General features: G+C 47.6%; 1 protein-coding gene across 2 annotated transcripts in view; it reads left to right on the top strand.

Annotated features, from left to right (window-relative positions):
- Window positions 1-1550: 1550 nt before the first annotated feature.
- Window positions 1551-22561, top strand: part of esr2a (estrogen receptor 2a) — a 372934-nt gene continuing 351923 nt past the window's right edge. For both annotated transcript variants that reach the window (XM_059960648.1, XM_059960654.1), the window contains exon 1: window positions 1551-2299. In XM_059960648.1, coding sequence (XP_059816631.1) covers window positions 1881-2299 — 419 coding nt within the window. In that variant the 5' untranslated portion in view covers window positions 1551-1880. The remainder of the gene's footprint in view (window positions 2300-22561) is intronic.

The following is a 22561-nucleotide window of genomic DNA, read 5'->3' as shown; positions in this document are numbered from 1 at the left end:
CCCCTTTTTTCTCCCGCATTCCAAAGACATACAGGTTAGAGTTAGTGAGTTGTGGGCTTGCTATGCTGTTGCCGGTGGCGTGGGGACACTCACTGTCCCCAGCACATGCTCAGTTCGTATTGATCACTGACGCAAAATTTCACTCTATGTTCCAATGCACTTGACAAATAAAAACTAATCTTCAATCTCTATCTTGTCTTTAAAGGAGGTATGCAGGGCAATTCTATTTTTACGCAGAGTGGTGGGTGCCTGGGATGTGCTTCCTGTTGTGATGGCGGATGTGCATCTGATAAAGGTTCTAAGTGACTCTTAGATGGGCACAAAAATGGCAGGGAATGGAAGTTTATGGATGTTGTATAGGGAGATGGGGTTTGTGTAGTTGGGTATTTGATTACTAATATAATTCAGTTGGCACAACATTGTGAGGCTGAAGAGTCTCTCATGTATTGTATGTTCTGAGCTCTGTGTTCCAGATCTCCAAACATAGAACAAAGAAATCCACCGCACCTTCCAGGCCCTTCGGCCCACAATGTTGTGCTGACCATAAAACAGTCTCTAGAAACTGCCTAGAATTTTCCTACCGCATAGCCCTTTATTTTTCTAAGCTCCATGTACCTATCTAAGAGTCTTTTAAAAGACCCTATTGTATCTGCCTCTACCAGTGCATTCCACACATCCACCACTCTGTGTGAAAAACTTGCCTCTGACATTCCCCTTGTACCTACTTCCAAGCAGTTTAAAACGATGCCCCCTCGTGTTAGCCACTTCAGCCCTGGGGAAAATCCTCTGGCTATCCACACGATCAGTGCCTCAAACAAATGAACTTGGCAGAGGAAGTGACTGAGGAAAGGGTTAAAGGGATATGGGCCAAATGCAAGACTGGGTCAGTATAGACCAATTGGGCCAAAGGGCCTGCTTCTTACTACAAGTGTAGGAATTCTGTGTTGGTCTGTGTATCAGTGTGTGTGAGGTGTGGGGCAATAAGTGAGGGCGTTACAGTGCCCCAACTCCCGAAGCTTGAGTAACTTGCAGTCAGTCATTACTGGCCTGCAGGCAAAGCCCCTCTGTAACTGGGGGGCTCACTGGGTTGCCCCTGCGGGGGGAGGCAGAAGTTGGGATGGAGAGCCCGGGGGTGCGGGGAGGCACTGCGGTGGGTCCTGACCTCCTCAAAGCCATCTGCAGCAACTCACTCTCTCCTCATATCCATGCAAAGGAAATTGGCATGCGAGCCCTTTCAGGAAAGATGCGCTTCCAGCCTGGCTGGAGGGGTGTCTCATCGTGTGAGGTTTGAGAGATTTTTCAGTTTGGGGGAAGAGCTTGTTCTGGTTGAAGTGATGCAGGGGAGGCCCAGGGCAGACTCCCTGGAGGCTTTCGTTGTTGGCTTTCAGACAATTCAGCCAGAGTTCAAGGCAGCCGATCTGGCTTCACCCGGTTGGGACTCGCTCTCCCCTCCCCACCTGAGTCTCACTGACACCAGCTCTGCTGCTGTGGACTCTCCCTGGGTAGCTGCCTGCCTCTCGTTCTCTTTGCAGTGTAGGCAGGAAGGCAGAACAGGCCCTTCAACCCGCTGTGTCTGTACCGAAATGGATAATACCAGGGGATTTAACTTTAAGGTGATTGGAGAAAAGTATAAGGGTGTATGTGGTGAACTACATATACCTGTCTGGACACGCCTCCCCGCTGACTGCTCCTGTGGCTCCTCCCACGGACCCCAGTATAAAGGCGATTGAGGCCTGAGCCCTGCCCTCAGTCTCCAGGATGTAGCATGGTGGTCAATTGCTGCTTGTTCTTTCTTCCAGTCAATAAAAGCCGATATTTCGCCTCACGTCTCAGAGAGTTATTGATTGTGCATCAATTTTATTGACTGGAAGTTTTAAAACATGGGAAGTATTTTACATCTGGAAAAATTGGACTTGGACCCTCAAAACTCAGAAGCAGCTCCTGCCTTTGAACTCTGGCTTGCATGCTTCCAATCATACTTGGAGGAGGTTCGTGCGACTGAGCCCGCTATTATGCACAGAATCCTCCTTTTGAGGGTCACCCCAAAAGTTTACTCACTTATCAGGGACCTGCTGACCTACCAAGAGGCACTGGATGCCCTCAAAATACAGTACCTGCGGCCAGTGAACACCGAATACGCAAGACATCGCTTAGCGACACGGCGACAGCGACCCGACGAGACGAGCACCGAGTTTCTCCGAGCCCTACAGACACTCGTGCGAACTTGTGACTGCAAAGCTCTAACTGCGGAACAACATGCGGAGCTGCTAGTACAAGATGCCTTTGTTACAGGAATCAGGTCAGTGTATGTGTGCCAGCGGCTGCTGGAAAATGCCGATCTTACCTTAACGCTCGGCGATCGAGACGGCCGACACGCTGGAGGCTGCTCTGCACAACGCTGACACTGTCCAGCCGCGCGATCCCCCGCTGGTCCCATGGACACCTCAGACCCTGCCACCCGCGCGCGAATTCACCAATGCCGCTGCCAGTCGCGAGTCCACGAACTCCCCAAACCCGACCACAGCTGCTGCCAGTCGCAAGTCCGCACAGTGTTACTTCTGCGGACTCGAAAAACAACCCCGAAAATGCTGCCCGGCCCGAGAAGCGACCTGCTCCAGCTGCGGGAAGAAGGGCCATTTCGCCAAGGTCTGTAAGTCTGAACCACGAGCAGGGTTGGGCAGCGCTGCGTGTGAGACATGGGGGCCGCCATCTTGTATGCCCGGATGTGGGCGGCCATCTTTGTCGGCATCAACATGCCCCGCCCCCGACCCGTGTGAGACATGGGGGCTACCATCTTGCCTGCCCGAATGGGGCTGGCCATCTTTGTCGGTGCCAACTCACCCTGCCCCCGACCCACCAGTGCTTACCGGGCACCAAGACGGCAGTTCAACTCTGGCCTCCGTAACCCTTGACCAAAGCGCCCCACACCAGCTTGCAAGGTCAATGATGGACATCCTGGTGGAGGGGCACAGGACTAGCTGCCTGTTTGACACGGGCAGCACTGAGAGTTTTATTCACCCGGACATGGTGCAACGCTGCGGACTTGTGACACGGCCGGTAAGCCAGAGGGTCACCATGGTTTCTGGGTCGCATACAACAGACATCCGGGTGGGTTGTGTAGCGACATTGGTGGTGCAAGGCACAGAATATCGGAACTTTGTGCTACTGGTCATGCCTCAACTGTGCGCACCTGTGCTATTGGGGCTGGACTTCCAGAGTCACCTCGAAAGTGTGACTATGGCATATGACGGGCCCCTCCCACCACTCACTGTCAGGAATCCTCAGTTCTGTGGGACTTTGCCATATACCCCGCTACTGACCACACACACACACCGAACCACACATCCCACCCAGCACCATGCCGACAGCTGCGCTACTGACACCACTTGCAGCCTCTCCACTCTCAAGGTCCCTCCCCTACCGCTGTTCGCCAACCTGACCCCCCGACTGTAAACCTGTGGCAACTAAAAGCAGGAGGTACAGCGCAGGGGACAGGGCCTTCATTCAGTCAGAGGTGCAGTGGCTGCTCAGGGAGGGGATCATTGAGCCAAGCACAAGTCCTTGGAGGACCCAGGTGGTCATTGTTCGGACAGGGCAGAGAAATAGGATGGTTGTGGACAATAGCCAGACCATCAATAGGTTCACGCAGCTTGACATGTACCCTCTACCCCACATCGCGGATATGGTCAACCAGATAGCTCAGTACAAGGTGTACTTGACAATAGATCTGAAATCCGCTTATCACCAGCTCCCCATCTGCCCAGAGGACCGCCCCTACACCGCCTTCGAGGCGGGCGGCAGGCTCTATCACTTCCTGCATGTCCCCTTCGGTGTCATGAATGGTGTCTCTGTCTTCCAGAGGGAAATGGACCGGATGGTGGACCAGTACCAACTGAAGGCCACATTTCCATATCTGGATAACATCACCATCTGTGGTCATGATTGGTCTGATCACAACACTAACCTCCAATGATTTTTCCAAGTGGCCAAAGCCCTGAACCTTACTTATAACAGGGACAAGTGTGTGTTCAGAACCACCCGACTCGCTATCCTTGGGTATGTTGTGGAGAACGGGGTCATTGGCCCTGGTCCCGACCGTATGCGATTCCTGTTAGAACTCCCTCTTCCCACCACCCTCAAAGCCCTCAGACGGTGTCTGGGTTTTTTTCCTATTACGCTCAATGGGTCCCCCATTACGCAGACAAGGCCTGCCCCCTGGTCAAGTCTACCACATTTCCCCTCTCAGCCAAGGCCCGCGCGGCCTTCAGCCGCATTAAAGGGGACATTGCCAAAGCAACGATGCATGTGGTGGACGAGACCATTCCCTTCCAAGTAGAGAGTGACGCCTCCGATTTCGCACTGGCTGCTACCCTCAATCAGGAAGGCAGGCCAGTAGCATTCTTTTCTCGTACCCTTCAAGGCTCTGAAATTCGGCACTCCGCGGTGGAGAAAGAAGCCCAGACCATAGTGGAAGCTATTAGGCACTGGAGGCACTATCTCGCCGGCAAAAGGTTCACCTTGCTGACTGACCAGCGCTCAGTTGCGTTCATGTTCAGCAACCAACAGCGGGGCAAAATCAAAAATGATAAAATTTTGCGGTGGAGAATAGAACTCTCCACGTATAACTATGATATCCTGTACCGGCCTGGAAGGCTCAATGAGCCCCCTGATGCCCTATCCCGGGGAGCGTGTGCCAGCACACAGCTCGACCAGCTATACGCCCTCCATGCAGATCTTTGCCACCCGGGGGTCACCCGATTTTACCATTTCGTGAAAGCCTGGAACCTGCCGTACTCCCTGGAGGACATCAGGGCGATGACCAGGGACTGCCAAATCTGCGCTGAGTGCAAACCGCACTTCTACCGTCCTGAAAAGGCACAACTTATCAAGGCCACCCGCCCCTTTGAGCAACTGAGTGTGGACTTTAAGGGCCCCCTTCCCTGCACTGACCGCAATGTCTACTTTCTCAACATTATCAACAAGTACTCGCGGTTCCCCTTTTCCATCCCCTGCCCCGACACCACTGCCACGTCCGTCATAAAAGCCCTGCGTCAGCTCTTCACTCTGTTCGGGTATCCCTGCTATATCCACAGTGATAGAGGGTCACCGTTTATGAGTGATGGGCTGTGCCAGTACCTGCTGGTTAGGGGCATTGCTACTAGTCGGACCACAAGTTATAATCCCCGGGGAAATGGACAGGTGGAGAGGGAGAATGCCATAGTGTGGAAGGCCACACTTTTAGCCCTTAAGTCGAAAGGGTAGCCGGTCTCTCGATGGCAGGAGGTCCTCCCCGAGTCACTCCACTCTATCCGCTCCCTGTTATGTACGTCCACCAATGCCACCCCTCATGAGCGCCTATTCTCTTTTACCAGGAAGTCTGCCACTGGGACCACCCTACCAGCTTGGCTGACATCCCCAGGGCCAGTGCTGCTCCAGAAACATGTGAGGAGTAATAAATACTCCCCGCTGGTCGAGAGGGTTCACCTTCTACATGAGAACCCCCAGTATGCCTCCGTGGTCTTACCTGATGGGCGGGAGGACACGGTCTCCGTCCGCGACCTGGTGCCCGCAGGAGCAGCAGACCACTACCCTGAACACTCCCTGGTAACTATGAACCCTGTACCCGAGGTGACACCGTGCACACCGAGCCCTACACAGACTCCTCACGACACTCCTATACGGGGCGTCTCGCATGCGCATATACCAGGCGCCTCGCACACGCGTGAGGGATCACTGACGTCTAGTGGGTTGACACCTCCAGTTAGTCTGGAACCAGCACAACCTCCGTCTCTGGTGCAATCACCACCGGCACCTGTGCGATCACAGCCGGTGCTACGTAGATTGCAGCGACAGATTCGACCACCTGATAGACTTAACCTGTAAATATACTTGTAAGAAACTTCGCCCCATGGGGACTCTCTTTTAAAACAAAGGGGGGGTGAATGTGGTGAACTACATATACCTGTCTGGACACGCCCCCCTGCTGACTGCTCCTGTGGCCCCTCCCACGGACCACGGTATAAAGGCGATTGAGGCCTGAGCCCTGCCCTCATTCTCCAGGATGTAGAATGGTGGTCAATTGCTGCTTGTTCTTTCTTCCAGTCAATAAAAGCCGATATCTCGCCTCACGTCTCACAGAGTTATTGATGGTGCATCAGTGATGTCACAGGCAGGCTTTTTACACAGAGGGTAGCGAGTGCATGAAATGCCCTACAAGGAGCGGTGGTAGAGGCAGATACATTAGGGATATTTAAGAAACTTTTAGGCATGTGGATGAAAGAGAAATGGAGAGCTACTTGGGAGGGAAGGGTTAGATTAGTCTTGGCATAGGTTAAAAGGTTGGCAGAATATTGTGGACAGAACGGCCTGTACTATGTTGTTCCATGTAGGCCCTTTCACCCATGTTGTCTGTAGTGAATTAACTAATTCAATTAATGAATCCCTTTTGCCCACAATGTCCTTATCCCTCCATTCCTTGCAAATCCAGGTTCCCAGTTGAGAGCCTCTTAAATGCCTTTATTGTGCCTGTCTCTGCCACCTCTCCAGGCAGAACTCCAGCCACCATCCACTCCGTGTTTTTTTTAAAAAAAACTGTCCCGCAGATCTCCTTTGCACTTACCCCTCTCACCATAAGTGCACGCCAGTCTGATATTGGTAAGAGTGTACAGAATCAGATTCCGGTGTAAAATCACCGGCATATGTCATGAAATTTTTTAACTGTGGCAGCAGTACAGTGCAGTACATGTTAATATAGAAAAATACTGTTAATTACAATAAGTGTGTGTATATATAAAATAGTTAAATAAATATTGCAAAAAAAATAGTGAGGTAGTGTTCAAGGGTTCAATGTCCATTTAGGAATCAGATGGCAGAGGGGAAGAAGCTGTTCCTGAATTGCTGAGTGTGTGCCTTCAGGCTTCTGTACCTCCTACCTGACTGTAACAATGAGAAGATGGTGGTGGGGGTCCTTAATGATAGATGCTGCCTTTTTGAAGGCACCGCTCCTTGAGAATATCTTGGAAGCAGTGGAGGCTAGTACCCATGACAGAGCTGAGTAATTTTACAACTCTCTGCGGCTTACTTCAATCCTGTACATTCGCCCCAGCCTCCCCGCATACCAGACGGTGATGCGGCCAGTCAGAATGCTCTCCATGGTACATCTATAGAAATTTTCAAATGTTTTAGGTGACATACAAAATCTTCTCAAACTCCTAATGAAATATAGCAGCTGTCTTGCCCTCTTTATAGCTGCATCAATATGTTGGGACCAGGTTAGATCCTCAGAGATATTTATAGCCAGGAACTTGAAACTGCTCACTCTCTCCACTTCTGATCCCTCAATGAGGATTTATTTGTGTTCCCTAATCATACCCTTTCTGAAGTTCACAATCAGCTCTTTCATCTTACTGATGTTAAGTGCAAGGTTATTGCTGCGATACCACTCAACTAGCTGGTATATCTCACTCCTGTACGTCCCCTCGCCACCAACTGAAATTCTGCCAACAATAGTTGTATCATCGGCAAACTTATAGATGGCGTTTGAACTGTGCCTAACCACAGAGCTGTGGGCGTTGAGTGAGTGTAGCCATGGGCTAAGCATGCAGCCCCAAGGTGTGCCAGTGTTGATTATCCGCGAGGAGGAGATGTTATTTATGATCCCGATGGGGGGGGGGGGGGGGGTGGAATTTAAAGACACCGTCCACTCTATTTATGCCTCTCATAATCATATGAACTGTTTTCAGGTCTCTCCTCAGCTTCTGGTGCTGCAGAGAATGATTCCTCACCCCACTCCAACGTCCCAAACTCCTAACAGTTGTGGATCAGAGAACAGGAGGGAGTCACCAAGCCCTGCTGACCGCAGTGTGACATACAGCAGTTGTTCTGTTGGTTTGGTTAACATTGTGCAGGGCAGCAGGATATTAACCAGACTCTACTCCAGAATAACACTTTGGCATTCTTTAGTATCCATCTCAGGCAGATACCAGATGGCATTCATGTCCCTTCCTGAAGGTGGTACATTCTGAAGCACAGTGCTACCTGTAATTCACAGCCGCTGTCTGTTCTGTGGTTTCGTTGAAGAGCAAAGGTGTGTCCATGCAAGTAGAGACATGCAACAGAGAAACAGGTCCATACCTCCCCAGATACCCATGAAAGCCTATCCCATGTCCTTCTAAGCTGGGGCTTTTCTTTTTGAAGAAAAAGAAGATGTACGAGATGGTAAAAGACATAGATAGAGTAGACAGCCAGAGACTTTTTCCCAGGGCGGAAATAGCTAAAAAGAAAGGTCATAATTTTCAGATGATCGAGGATTGTCAGAGGTAGTTTTTTTTTTAACCCAGAGTGCTGGGTATGTGGAACACCCTGACAGGAGTGGTGGTAGAGGCTGGTACATCAGTAATATTTAAGAGGTGCTTAGATAAGCACGTGGATGAAATAAAAATGGACAGCTACTTAGGTAGGAAGGGCTAGATTAACCTTGCAGCAGGTTAAAGGGTCAGCACAACATCATGGGCTGAAGTTTTCTATATTCTATGTAACTGATTCTAACCAGTCATCTCACAGTCCTTCCTCTGTCTACCAATCACCTGGGAGTTCTGTCCTGCCTGTTAATGCAAATGACCTATTTCACTATGTTTTGATGTATCACTGTAAAATGACAAATAAAGTTAATCTTTATCTATTATTTAAGGTAAATAATAACATTATAAAAGCCAAAGAGACAGCATATAAAAAAATTAGTGGGAAATTAGGGGATTGGGAAGCTTGGAAAGACTAACAGAAAGCAACTAAGAAAGTTATTAAGAAGGTAAAGATGAAATACAAAAGTGAGCTAGCCAATAATATTAAAGAGGATACCGAAAGTTTCTTCAGAAGCATAAAGTGTAAAAGAAAGGTGAGAGAGAATATTGGACCACTGGAAAATGATGCTGGAAAGGTTGTAATGGGGGCAACGAAATGGCAGATTAACTGAAGAAGTATTTTGTGTCAGTCTTCGCTGTGGAAGACACTAGCAGTGTGGTGGAAGATCCAGGTGTCAGGGTCACAAGTGTGTAAAGTTACCATAACTAGAGAGAAGGTTCTTGGGAAACTGAAAGGTCTGAAGGTAGATCAGTCACCTGGACCAGATGGTGTACATCCCAGGGTTCTGAAAGAAGTGGCTGAAGAGATAGTGGAGAAATTAGTAATGATCTTTCAGGATTCACTAGATTCTGGATTGGTTTAGGGAGACCATAAAATTGCAAATTTTCACTCTTCATGAAGGGAGAGAGGCAAAAGAAAGGAAATTATAGGCCTGTTAGTCTAACCACAGACTAACAGGTTGGGAGGATGTTGGAGTTGATCATTAAGGATGTGGTTTCCGGGTACTTGGAGGCACATGATAACATAGGCCATAGCATGGTTTCATAGAACATAGGTATTCACAGCACATTACAGGCTTCAGCCCACATTGTTGTGCCAACCATGTAACCTACTCTAGAAACTGCCTAGAATTTCCCTAATGCATAGCCCTCTGTTTTTCTATAGTCCATGTACCTATCTAAGAGGCTCTTAAAAGACCCTATTGTCCACCAGCAGTGCATTCCAAGCACCCACCACTCTGTGTGGAAAAACTTACCCCTGACATCTCTGTACCTACTCTCCAGCACCTTAAACCTGTGTCCTCTTGTGGCAACCATTTTAGCCCTGGGGAAAAAGCCTCTGTCTATCCACACGATCAATATCTCTCATCATCTTCTACACTTCTATCAGGTCACTTCTCATCCTCCATTACTGCAAGGAGAAAAGGCCAAGTTCATTCAACCTATTCTCATAAGGTACGGTCTCTACTCCAGGCAACATCCTTGTAAATCTCCTCTGTACTCTCTCTATAGTATCCATATCCTTCCTGTAATGAGGTGACCAGAACTGAACACGGTACTCCAAATGGGGTCTGATCAAGGTCATGTATAGCTGTATCATTACCTCTTGGCTCTTGAACTCTATCCCATGGTTGATGAATGCCAACACACCATACACCTTCTTAACAACACTGTCAACCTGTGCATCAGCTTTGAGTGTCCTATTGACACGGACCCCAAGGTTCTCAGATCCTCCACACTGCCGAGAGTCTTACCATTTATATTATATTCCTCACAGGAAAATCTTGCATGAGAAGTCTGTTGGAATTCTTTGAGGAAATAACAAGCGGGATAGTTAAGGGAGAGTCATTCAATGTTGTGTACTTGGATGTTCTGACGATGTCTCACATGAGGTTGTTAAACAAACTACATGCCCATGGTATTGCAGGAAAGATTCTAGCATGGATAAAACAGTGGCTGATTGGTGGGAGGCAAAGAGTGGGAATAAAGGGTGCCTTTTCTGGATGGCTGTTGGTGACTAGTGGTGTTCCACAGGGGTCTGTGTTGGGACCAATTCTTTTTATGTTATATGTCAATGATTTGGATGTTGGAATTGATGGCTTTGTTGCAAAGTTTGCAGACGATACAAAGATAGGTGGAGGGGCAGGTGGGTTTGAGGATGTAGGGAGGCTATAGAAGGACTTGGACAGAAGAGGAGAATGGACAAAGAAGTGGCAGATGGAATATAGTGTCAGGAAGTGTTTGGTCAATGTGCTCTGATAGAAGAAATGAAAGGGTTGACCACTTTACAACTGGAGAGCAAATACAAAAATCTGAGGCGCAAAGAGATTTGGGAGTCCAAGAAGTTAATTTGCAGTTTGAGTCTGTGGTGAGGAAGGCAAATGTGATGTCAGCATCCATTTCAGGAGGACTAGAAAATAAAAGCGAGGAGGTAATGTTGAGTCTTTATAAAGCACTGGTGAGGACTCACTTGGAGTAGTGTGAACAGTTTTGGGCCCCTTAGAAATGATGCGCTGAAATTGGAGAAGGTTCAAAGGACGTTCACAAAAATGATTCCAGGATTGAATGGCTTGTCATATGAAGAGCGGTTGGATGGCCCTGGGTCTGTATTCACTAGAAATCAGAAGGATGAAGGGTGACCTCATTGAAACCTGCCAAGTGGTGAAAGGCCTTGGTAGAGCAGAAGTAGAGAGGATGTTTCCTATGGTGGGAGTTTCTAACAGCTGAGGACACAGCCTCAAAGTAGAGGGGCATCCTTTTAGAACGGAGATGAGGAGCAATTTCCTTAGCCAGAGAGTGGTGAATCTGTGGAATTCGTTGCCACTGGCAGCTGTGGAGGCCAAGTCTTTATGTGTCTTTAAAGCAGAGGTTAATAGGTTTTTGATCAGTCAGGGCGTGAAGGGATATGGGGGTGGGGGTGGAGAGGAAGGCAGGAGATTGGGGCTGAGAGGAAAAAAGGATCAGCTATGATGAAATGGCAGAGCACACTCGATGGGCCAAATGGCCTAATTCTACTCCTATGTCTTGTGGTCTGAAGAGAAAGGTGACAACAGAATGGAGTGTTCTAGAATGCAGTGCAGGTGGGCAATAAGGTACAAAGGTCAAAATAAGTTATATTGTGAGGTGAAGAGTCCATATTTATTGTTCAAGAGTCTGTTAACAGTGGGATAGAAGTTGTCCTTGAATCTAGTGCTACATGTTTTCAGGCTTTTGTATCTTCTGGTGGGAGAGGAGGGAAGAGAAAATGTCTGAGGTGGGTGGGACCTTTGATTGTGCTGGCTGCTTTACTGAGGCACTGAGAAGCATAGACAGAGTCCATGGAAGGGAGAAGCGTTTCCGTGATGTGTCCACAACTCACTGCAGTTTCTCGTGGCCACGGGCAGAGCAGTTGTCATTCCAAGCTGTTCTGCATCGAGATCGGATGTGTTTTGTGAAGCCTCTGTTTAAAAACAAATTGGAGAAGGTCTAGGTCTGGCACACAGACTGTGGGCTGAATGGCCTCCTCCTTTATCAGGAGAGCTGACCATGCATTTTGAACTTACCTGCATTAAAGCACTGAGTGAACGTGGGAGCAGCTTTGGCTGTTTGGCATGTTCTGAGGATGAGCTGTAACGTGTTGTATAAATCCAGGGTCTGCCACAGCTGCCTAGTACAAACCATTCTCCCAGTGAGCTGGTCCACTACCCTGCAGCCAGTCTCTGCTGCCTTCAGCACAAACAATAATTTCATCAGTCTGAGCCATGAGCAAAAACAACATGCACAGACCATTCAATAAATTCCACAGCGAGTAGCCTCATTCGACCGCACACATTTTCACTGACCTCTCTCCTTCCCAGCACTCCTTTATCATCAACACAGGAGATTCTGCGGATGCTGCAAATCCCAGAACAGTACATACAAAATGTGGAGGAACTCAGCTGGTCAATTAGCATCTCTGGAGTGGAATAAACAGTCCTCGTTTTGGGTCGAGATCTTTCGTCAGAACTGGAAAAGGAGAGTAGTGGTGGGAGGGCTGAAGAAAGAGACCTCTGCCCCTCCCCTTTCACTCATTTTCTATTCCCTGTTCCAGTTCAACCCTTCTTTTCACCTGCCCATCACCTCCCTCTGGTATGCCTCCTCCTTCCCTTTCTCCCATGGTCCTCTGTCCCTCCAATCAGATTCCTCCTCCTTCAGCCCTTTACCCCTTCCACTTATCACCTCCTAGCTTCTTATCATTGCCCCTTCCCCACCCACCGGCCTTCCCCCTCGCCTGGTCTCACCTATCATCTGCAACACACAGGAAGTGCTGGAGGAGCTCAGCAGACCAGGCAGCATCTATGGAAAAGAGTGCAGTTGACGTCTTGGGCTGAGACCGTTCAGCAGGACTGGAGGAAAAAGGATGAGTGGGTTGTGGGGGGAGGGAGGGAGAAGCACAAAGTGAAATGGGTGGCCACTGGGAGATCCTGCTACCCTACCAGGGATAGGGTTCCTCTTGTCCTCACCTACCACACCACCAGCCTCTGTGTGCAGCACATAATTCTCCACAACTTCTGCTATCTCCAACTGGATCCCACCAGCAAGCATATCTTTCCCTCCCCCCCACTTTCTGCTTTCCTATGCAACTCCCTTGTCCATTCGTCCCTCCCCCTCCACACTGATCTCCCTCCTGGCACATCCTTGCAAGTGGAACAAGTGCTACACCTGCCCCTACACCTCCTCCCTCACTACCATTCAGGGCCCTGAACAGTCCTTCCAGGGGAGGCAACACTTCACCTGTGAGTCTGTTGGGGTCATATACTGTGGTGCTCCCGGTGTGGCCTCCTGTATATCGGTCAGACCCGATATAGATTGGGGGCCTGCTTCGCCGAGCGCCTACCTGCACTCTATCCTCCAGAAGAAGCGGGATCTCCCAGTGGCCACCCACTTTAACTTCACTTCCCATTCCCAATCTGATTTTTTTTCATTCTGATATGTCAGTCCATGGCCTCCTCTACTGTCGCCATGAAGTCACACTCAGGCTGCAGGAACAACACCTTGTATTCCTTCTGGGTAGCATCCAACCTGATGGTATGAACATCGATTTCTCAAACTCCCTTCACCATTCCCGATCCCCCTTTCCCTCTCTCACCTTATCCCCTCGCCTGCCCATCGCCTCCCGCTGGTGTTTCTCCCCCCTTTTCTTTCTTCATGGCCTTCTGTCCTCTCCTATCATCTCATTAACCAATCAGCTTCCCAGCACTTTTCCTCACCCCTCCTCCTCCCGTTTTTACCCATCACCTTGTGTTTCTCCCTCCGCTCTCCCCTCCTTTAAAATCTACTCCTCATCTTCTTTTCTCCAGTCCTGATGAAGGGTCTCTGCTTGAAACATTGATTGTTTACTCTTTTCCACAGATGCTGCCTGGCCTGCTGAGTTCCTCCAGCATTTTGTGTGTGTTGCTCGGATTTCCAGCATCTGCAGGTTTTCTCTTCTTTGTGATTGATTCACCTATCACCTGCCAGATTTTACTCACCTCCCCCACTCACCTCTGTCTTCTTGTTATGGCTTCTTCCCCCTTCCTCTCCAGTCCTGATGATGAGTCTTGGCTGGAAATGCTGACTGACTTGCCGAGTTGCTCCAGCATTTTGTGTGTGTTACTCTCTCTTACCATCATCTACTGAGTAACCAGGTCAAAAATCCTGCAGATGTCAGAAAACTGAAATGAAGTCATAAGAGTCCTAAATCCTCAGCAGGTCAGTCATTGTCTATGGAGAGGGAGTGTTTCAGGTAGATCGCCAAGGTGAGGCACAGCATGCTGATTAGGTTAGGGATTGGATTGGGAGGTCATGGTGTGGTTGTCCAGGACACTGGTGAGGTCACACAGAGTATTGTGTTCAGTGTTGGTTGCCCTGCTGTAGGAAAGATATGATAAAGATTAGCTTTATTGTTACATGTTCAGCGAAACTCAGAGTGAACTGCATCAATTCAGCAAGGATTGTGCTGGGGGCAGCCTGCAAGTGTCATCATACTTCCAGCAGCAACATAGCACACCCGCCACTCACTAACTCTGACTTGTATGTCTTTGGACTGTGGGAAGAAACAGGAGCTTTGGGAGGAAACCCACACAGTGACAGGAGAATTTGCAAACTTCTTACAGACAGCAGCGGAACTGAATTCTGATCTTCCAGCTGGTGCTGTGATAGTGTTACACTGACCACTACACTACTCTGTCACGTTTATTAAACTGAAAAGAGGGCGGAGACAGAGTCTCTGATGATGCCAGCACTTGAGGGACTGAGTTATAAGGAGAGGTTGGATATGATAGGCCCTTATTCCCTAGATTGTAGCAGACTGAGGAGTATTCTTATAAAGCTTGAGCTTTTCCTTTAGCAGTGAAGGAGGATGGAAGTGACTTGATGGATGTGTACAAGATGATGAGAGGCATAGATCGAGTGGATAGCCAGAGACTTCTCCCCAGGGTGGAAATAGCTATTACAAGGGGCATAATCGTAAGGTAATTGGAGTGAAGTATAGAGGGGGGGATGTCAGATGCAGGTGTTTTTTTTTACACAAGAGTGCAGAGTGTGTGGAACAAATTGCTGGGATGGTGGTAGAGGCAGATACGTTAGAGATATTTAAGAGACTCTTAGATAGGCACATGGATGAAATAAAAATGGAGGATTGTGAGAGGAAAGGGTTAGATTGATATTAGAGTAGGTTGAAAGATCAACATTGAGGGCTGAAGGGCTGGTACTGTTCTATGTTCTGATTATATTCATTTTTTAATTCTTGCACTGTACTGCAGCCACAAAGCTGCAAATTTCATGACATATGTTAATAAACCTGCTGATTACAGCACACAGGAAGCCTTTTAACCTATTGTGTTTGTTGGTCTTGTTTGACTGCTTCTTCCTCAGCCTGTAAGCTTTTTTGATTGGAGTGTTGATCCAGTTCCTCTGGGGAAAGTGTGATTTAACAGTGTTTCAGTAACCCTTGGGCTGTGAGCTCAGACCACCACTTCTCTGTTTGTAAACAACTTTTCCTCGTGTAGCTGGAAATATTACTGGGAGAGATTTAAACTGTTGGGCAAATAGTTGAAGTAGGAATGTAGTGAGAAATATTGTTGATCTTGCCTTTGGATTTCCATCTCCTTTCGACCATAAAGTCAAGTTTATTGTCATCTGTACAAGCCCATGTCTGTACGAGTCTAATGAAAAACTTAATTGAAGCAGCATCACTGGCCCAGAGCATCAGATAATCAGCCTTCATAAGAAACACATTATTTTAACACAAATTTTACAAGAAAGAATGCAATTAGTACAAAATAGTGGAGAGTGGACATAGTGTTGCTAAACTGTAGTGTTTAGGATTGTGCCAGTCAGTTCAAGAACCAGATGGTTAAAGAGAAGTAGCTGTTTTTGAACCTGGTGGTGTGGGACTTCAGGCTTCTGTACCTTCTGCCCAATACTATCTGTGAGAAAATGCATTTCCTGAAGAAAGTAGGTTTTCAAAAATTATTGGGTGATCTTGATCGTTGGGAAAGTGTAGAGGGCAGTAGAAGTACTTTTTTTATACAGGGTTGTGTGTGCATGGAACACCCTGCCAGGGATAGTGGTAGAGGCGAATGCATTAGGGGCATTTTAAGAACTCTTAGATAAGCATATGAATGGTAGAAAAATGGAGAACTATGTGGGAGGGAAGGGTTAGATGGGTCATTGAATAGGCTAAAAGGTCAGCACAATATAGTGGGTCAACTATGTAGTTAGAAGGAACAGATTTATGGTGAGCAGGGAGAGATATAAATGGGATCTAAGGAGCAATGTGAGTGGTGGGTAGATGGTAGAGGTAAATGCAAAAACACCTAAAAAGACATTTGGGTAAGTACTGACCTCTGTCTGCGCACTGAGGGCCGACTAACCTCCATCTTGCCGAGGCCAGGCGGCATCTCTCAGACACCTCCTCTTGCTTACCCCTTGAAAATGGCCCCACTTTGGACCATCAGAAAATTGTCTCTGACACCATCACTGACCTCATCATCTCTGGAGAACTCCCATCCACTGCCACCATACTCATAGTTCCCTTATCTCATACTGCTAGTTTGTACCTCTTATCCAAGATCCACAAACCTGACTGTCCATCACCTCTGTCTGCTCCTGACACACTGAATTCGAGTCCGCAAACATCGATTCCATTCTAACTCCCTCGATTCTGTCCCTTCCCATCTATGTCCATGACACCTCACATGTTCTCGATCACTTTCAACTCCCTAGCCCTAAATGCACATTTTCACCATGGATGTCCAGTCCCTATACACTTCTATTCTCCTTCAAGAAAGCCTTAAACCACTTGGTTTCTTTCTCAACAAAAGACCGAAGCAGTTCCCCTCCAAGACCATCCTCCTCTGTCTGGCAGAACTGATCCTCACCCTCAACAATTTCTCTTTCATCTCTTTCCACATTCTCCAAACTTGAGGGGTATCCATGGGCCTCAGTTCCAACTGCCTTTTTAATGGCTACAAGAACAGCCAATGTTCCGTGCCTTCTCTGGTAATACTCCCCAACTCTTCCTCTGCTCATTGACAATTGCATTGGTGCTGCTTCATGCACCCATGCTGAGTTCATCAATTTTGCCTCCAACTTCCACCCTGCCCTTAAATTCACTTGGTCTATTTTTGACAATTCTTGATTTCTCTATCTCCATCTCTGGAGACAAACTGTCTATCAACATATTTTATAAACCTACCCATTCCCAAGGCTATCTTGACAGTACCTCTTCCCACCCTGTTTCTGGAAAAAAATGCTATTCTCTTTTCTCAGTTCCTTTATCTCTGTTGCATCTGTTCCTAGATGTCCTCATTCTTCAAAGGACAGGGTTTCCTTTCCTCCACTGTTGATACTGCCCTCACCCACATCTCCTTCATTTTCCAGACATCTGCCCTCCCCTATCTTCCCATCGCCTTAACAGGGATAGAGTTCCTCTTGTCCCCACCTACCACTTCTTGAGCCTCCACATCCAACGCACAATTCTCAGCAACTTCTGCCATCTTCAATGGGACCTTACCACTGAGCACAACACCTCCCCACCCCTCCCCACTCTTTCTGCAGAACCTCTCCTCCGCTGATTCCCTTGTCCTTTCACCCCTCCCCAGTAATCTCCCTCCTGGCACATATCCCTGTAAGTGACTGAAATGCTACACTTGCCTATTCATCTCCTTTCTTATCTTCATTCAGGGCTCCAAAGAGTCCTTCCAGGTGAGGCCACACTTCACTTGTGAACCTGTTGGGGTCATCTATTGTGTCTGGTGCTACTGATGCAGCGTTAGTGAGACCAGTCATAAACTGGGGGACCACTTTGTCGAGCACTTCTGCTCTATCTTCCAAAACTTTTCTTCCTAGTGGCCAGCCATTTATAATTCCTATGCCTATTCCCATTTCAACATGTTGGTCTGGGCTCTCCTCTTGTGCCATGAAAATGCCATTCTCAGGCTGGAGGAGCAACACATCATACTCCGACTATGCAGCCTCCAACCTGATGGCATGAACATTGATTTCTCCTTTAGGTAATTCTTTTCCCCTTCCCCTTCTCGCTTCATCTATTCCCCACTCCTACCGTACCTTTCCTTCTTACCTGCCTATCACCTCCCCCTGAGTCTCCTCTTTTCCTTTCCCTATTGTCCACTCTCCTCTCCTATCAGATTCCTTCTTCTCCAGCCTGCCTTTCCCACCCCCTGGCTTCACCTATCACAATCTAGCTATCCTTCTTCCCTATCCCCCAACTTTATTTTAATTCTGGTATCTACTCCTTCCTTTCCATCCTGATGAAGGGTCTCAGCCTGAAACCGAGTTCCTCCAGCATTTTGTGTGTGTTGATTTGGATTTGTACTTGGATTGGAAAGATTTAGAGGAAGATGTGGCAAGCACAGGGCAAACTGAGCTTGTTTAACTTGGGCATCTTGGTCAGCATGGACCAGTTGGGGTGAAGGGCTTCTGTGATATATGATCATATGAGCACTTGAACTACTGAGGCAGAGGGGGTACGGACCTGCCTCTGGTACTGAGGCAGAGGGGGTACGGACCTGCCTCTGGTACTGAGGCAGAGGGAGTACGGACCTGCCTCTGGTACTGAGGCAGAGGGGGTACGGACCTGCCTCTGGTACTGAGGCAGAGGGGTTACGGACCTGCCTCTGGTACTGAGGCAGAGGGAGTACGGACCTGCCTCTGGTACTGAGGCAGAGGGAGTACGGACCTGCCTCTGGTACTGAGGCAGAGGGAGTACGGACCTGCCTCTGGTACTGAGGCAGAGGGAGTACGGACCTGCCTCTGGTACTGAGGCAGAGGGGGTACGGACCTGCCTCTGGTACTGGAATCAGAAGCAGATTTGTTATCAGTATCTTATATGATGTGAACTTTTTCTTTGAGGCAGCAGGACAGTATGAGGACATAAAATTACTTTAAATCACACGATAAATAGTGCAAAAAAAGAAATAATAAGGTAGTGTTCAGGGATAGTTCAGAAATCAGATGGTAGAGGAGAAGAAGCTGTTCCTGAATCATTGAGAGTGTGTCTTCAGACTCCTGCACCACCTCTCTGTAGTAACGAGAAGATGAGGAAGTTGAGGATCGAGTTGCAGAGCGAAGGTTAGAGATCCAGGTTTAGAAGCTTGGTGATTAATAGTGTAGGATGGCATTAATGGAAAGCTTCTAGCCCACTGTTATAAGAATATTCATTGGTGCCCTAATATGGTAAGATGGAATCCTGACGTCACAATCTACCTCGTTATGGCCCTTGCACCTTACTGTCTGACTACACTTCACTTCTATCACTGTAACACTTTCTCTGCATCCTCTTATTCTCTTACCTTGTTCTACATCAATGCACTGTTGTAATATTTGATCTGTAAGGATGGTATGCAGAGCAGAATTTTCCACTGTACCTTGGTACATGTGATGATAATAATCCAGTTTATCGGTCTTGGTCAGCATAGAGGAGATGGGCCAAAAGGCCTGTTTCTGTGCTCTGTGAATCAATGCACTCATCTGTTGTGGCATTAGGTGACTCAGCATTTTGTGTTCCGGTGGAGTTGGTATTGATCTGCCGTCTCCATTGAGATCGTGGCTCAGACTTTTTTTCAGAATCAGGTTTAGTATCACTGGCATATGTCGTGAAATTTGTTAACTTTGCAGCAGCGGTTCAATGAAATGCATGATAATACAGAGAATAAAACTGAATTACAGTAAATATATCAGTATATCAAATAGTTGAATTAGTAGTGCATTAACAGAAACAAAAAAGTAGCGACTTAGTGTTTATGGGTTCAATGGCCATTCAGAAATTGGATGGCAGAAGGAAAGCTGTTCCTGTTCCTGAAGCTGAGTGTGTGCCTTTAGGTGTCTGTCCCTCCTTCATATTTAAGGCTTAAATTCACAGTGATGGTTTTGGGGATGAAGAGGGGAGTTAGAGATGAGATTAGCGTTTAGTGACAGTGCTGTGAGAGGTCAAGCCTCCATGCCACATTCAGTGATCAGTGATGTGGATGGGTGATGAAGGACATCCTGAATCTGGGCCTCTACTCTGAATTTGAAGTCCAGCAACCATGGACATTGGGATGAAGGACATCCAGAGACCAGGCCTCCACTCCACTCCACTCTTGGCCAGTGACGTGGACATTGGGATGAAGAACTTCCATGGATGTAAGCTCTCCCAGGTCAGAGGAACCCAGGATCCCAGGATCAGATGTCCATGCAAGCAGGTGGCACAATGCTGGTCAGTCGGCAAGCCCAGAGTTCAAGCCTGAACTTTGCTGTCCCATCATCAGCAAATCTGGGGATTGATACCGAAGATGAGTGGGTAGGTGGGAGGGAGGAAAGGGGCTTGTTTAGCTTGTTTTGTTGTTTGTTGTGTTCTGTGTTGTTCTGCCAAGCATTGTGGGCATGCAACATTGTGTGGTGACACTTGCAGGCTGCCCCCAACCCATCTTTGGATTGTGCTAGTTGTTAACCCAAATGACACATTGCACTGTATGTTTCCATATACATGTGATAAATAAATTAATCTAAATCTGCAACGTAGTGGGCTTTGAGCCATGGTGAGACCCTCTGGAGTAGGGAATCCCTCAGTCCCTTGCTGTGCTCAGTTTGCTGGGGGCTTTGTCTTGGCCAAGATGGCGGCACTCAGCGCAGAGGGCTCAGTGTTTGCGGGGTGGCGGGCAGAGGTTGACAGTAGCTAATAGCAGCTCAAGTGTCGTGACCTTTGCAGCATATGAGCTGTGTGATCGGAGGCTGCAGTGGTGCTGGCCAAGGGAGAGCGAGCAGAGCACACCCAAACCTTTCCCCCGCCCTCCCTGACTCATGCAACGTCTGGCATTAACATCAGTGCAGCCAGTGGTGTTAGTTAGTCTGGTAGATATGCCAACACTCAAATAATGCATGCAGAGGGTATGCATTTAAGGCGAGTTTGGGGAGGTAAGTTGAAAAGAGATGTGCAGGCAAGCTTTCTTGTGTCTGTGTGTCTGGAATGCACTGCCTGGGGTAGTAGTGAAAGCAGATGTGACAAACTCATTTAAGAGGCTCTTAGATAGGCAGAGGAGTGTGCAGGGAATGGAGGGGTATGGACATTGTGTAAGCATAAGATTAACAGAAATCTTCTCTTTGGGAGTTTAGTGAGACTCTCACTGCTCCCCCTCTGTGATCTCACCCCACTACCTTATTCTGTTTTCTTCCTCTCCTGATGAATGTTCTTGGCTCCTAAAGCCGACTGTTTATCCTTTCCATAGGTGCTGCCTGATCTGTTGAGTTGAATTCCTCCAGCATTTTGTGTGTTACTCAAGTAAACAAAGAGATTCTGCAGATGCTGGAAATCTTGACTACTGCACATAAAATGCTGGAGGAACTCAGCAGGTCAGGCAGCACCTGTGGAGGGGAATAAGCAGTCCAGATGACAGGTCATGGCCTGGAAAGTCTACAGTTTATTTCCTTCCATAGATGCTACCTGACCTGCTGAGTTCCTCCAGCATTTTGTGTGTGCTGTTTGAACAGAAGGACTGAGTTTAGTTGGGCATTGATTACCAAAGATTAGTTTTATTTGTCACATGTACATTAGAACATGCCGTGAAATGTACCACTTGCACTACCGACCAACACAGTCCGAGGACGTGCTGGGGCAGCTTACAAGTGTCAGCATGCTTCTGCCACCAACAAAGCAGACCCACAACTTACTAATCCCAACCCATGTGTCTTCGCAGTGTGGGAGGAAACCAGAGAATTTCGAGCAAACCTATGTACTCACGAGGAGAATATACAAACTCTTCAGAGAGAATGGCGGAATTGTACCCATATAATAGCATTGTAATAACCACTGCACTTTTACACTGCCTCATGTAATCATTTCAGCATCATATTGTGGACTGGACATCTTCAGCAGGCGATGCCCAAAGTGTCTGCACCCGTCATTAAGGCCCACTACCACCAGGACATGTCCTCTTCCCATTACTACTGACAGAAGTTAAGTCAAGTCACTTTTATTGTCATTTCGCCCATAACTGCTGGTATGGTACATAGTAAAAATGAGATGTTTTTTCAGGACATAAAAAAAGTACAAAAAAGTACATGACACAGTACAAAAACTAGACTGAACTATGTAAGAAAACAACACAGAAAAAAAAACTACATTAGACTACAGCCCTACCCAGGACTGCATAAAGTGCACAAAGCAGTGCAGGCATTACAATAGATAATAAACAAGACAATAGGGCAGTAAATTGGTGTCAGTCCAGGCTGTGGGTATTGAGGAGTCTGATAGCTTGGGGGAAGAAACTGTTACATAGTCTGGTCGTGAGAGCCTGAATGCTTCGGAGCCTTTTCCCAGACGGCAAGAGGGAGTAAAATTTGTATGAGGGGTGCGTGGGGTCCTTCATAATGCTGTTTGCTTTGCGGATGCAGCGTGTGGTGTAAATGTCCGTAATGGTGGGAGGAGAGACCTTGATGATCTTCTCAGCTGATTCAGGGATGTACAGGAGCCTGAAGCCAGACACTCAGTTTCAGTTTCAACTTCTTCCTCTCCACCATCAGATTTCTGAATGGACAATATATTTTTATAGTAGTTTATAACATTTCATATATTGCACTGTACTGTTGTCACAAAACAATAAACTTCACGGCATATGTCAGCAATACTAAACCTGATTTTGCATTACTTATTTAATTTAACTATTTAATATATATGCTTACTATAGTTCACAGTTTTCTTT

Source organism: Hypanus sabinus, chromosome 2 (genome assembly GCF_030144855.1).
Source record: "Hypanus sabinus isolate sHypSab1 chromosome 2, sHypSab1.hap1, whole genome shotgun sequence".
In the NCBI taxonomy this organism is placed as follows: domain Eukaryota; kingdom Metazoa; phylum Chordata; class Chondrichthyes; order Myliobatiformes; family Dasyatidae; genus Hypanus; species Hypanus sabinus.
The sequence above is the reverse complement of the archived record's forward strand: the minus strand, read 5'-3'. Positions and strand labels throughout refer to the sequence as shown.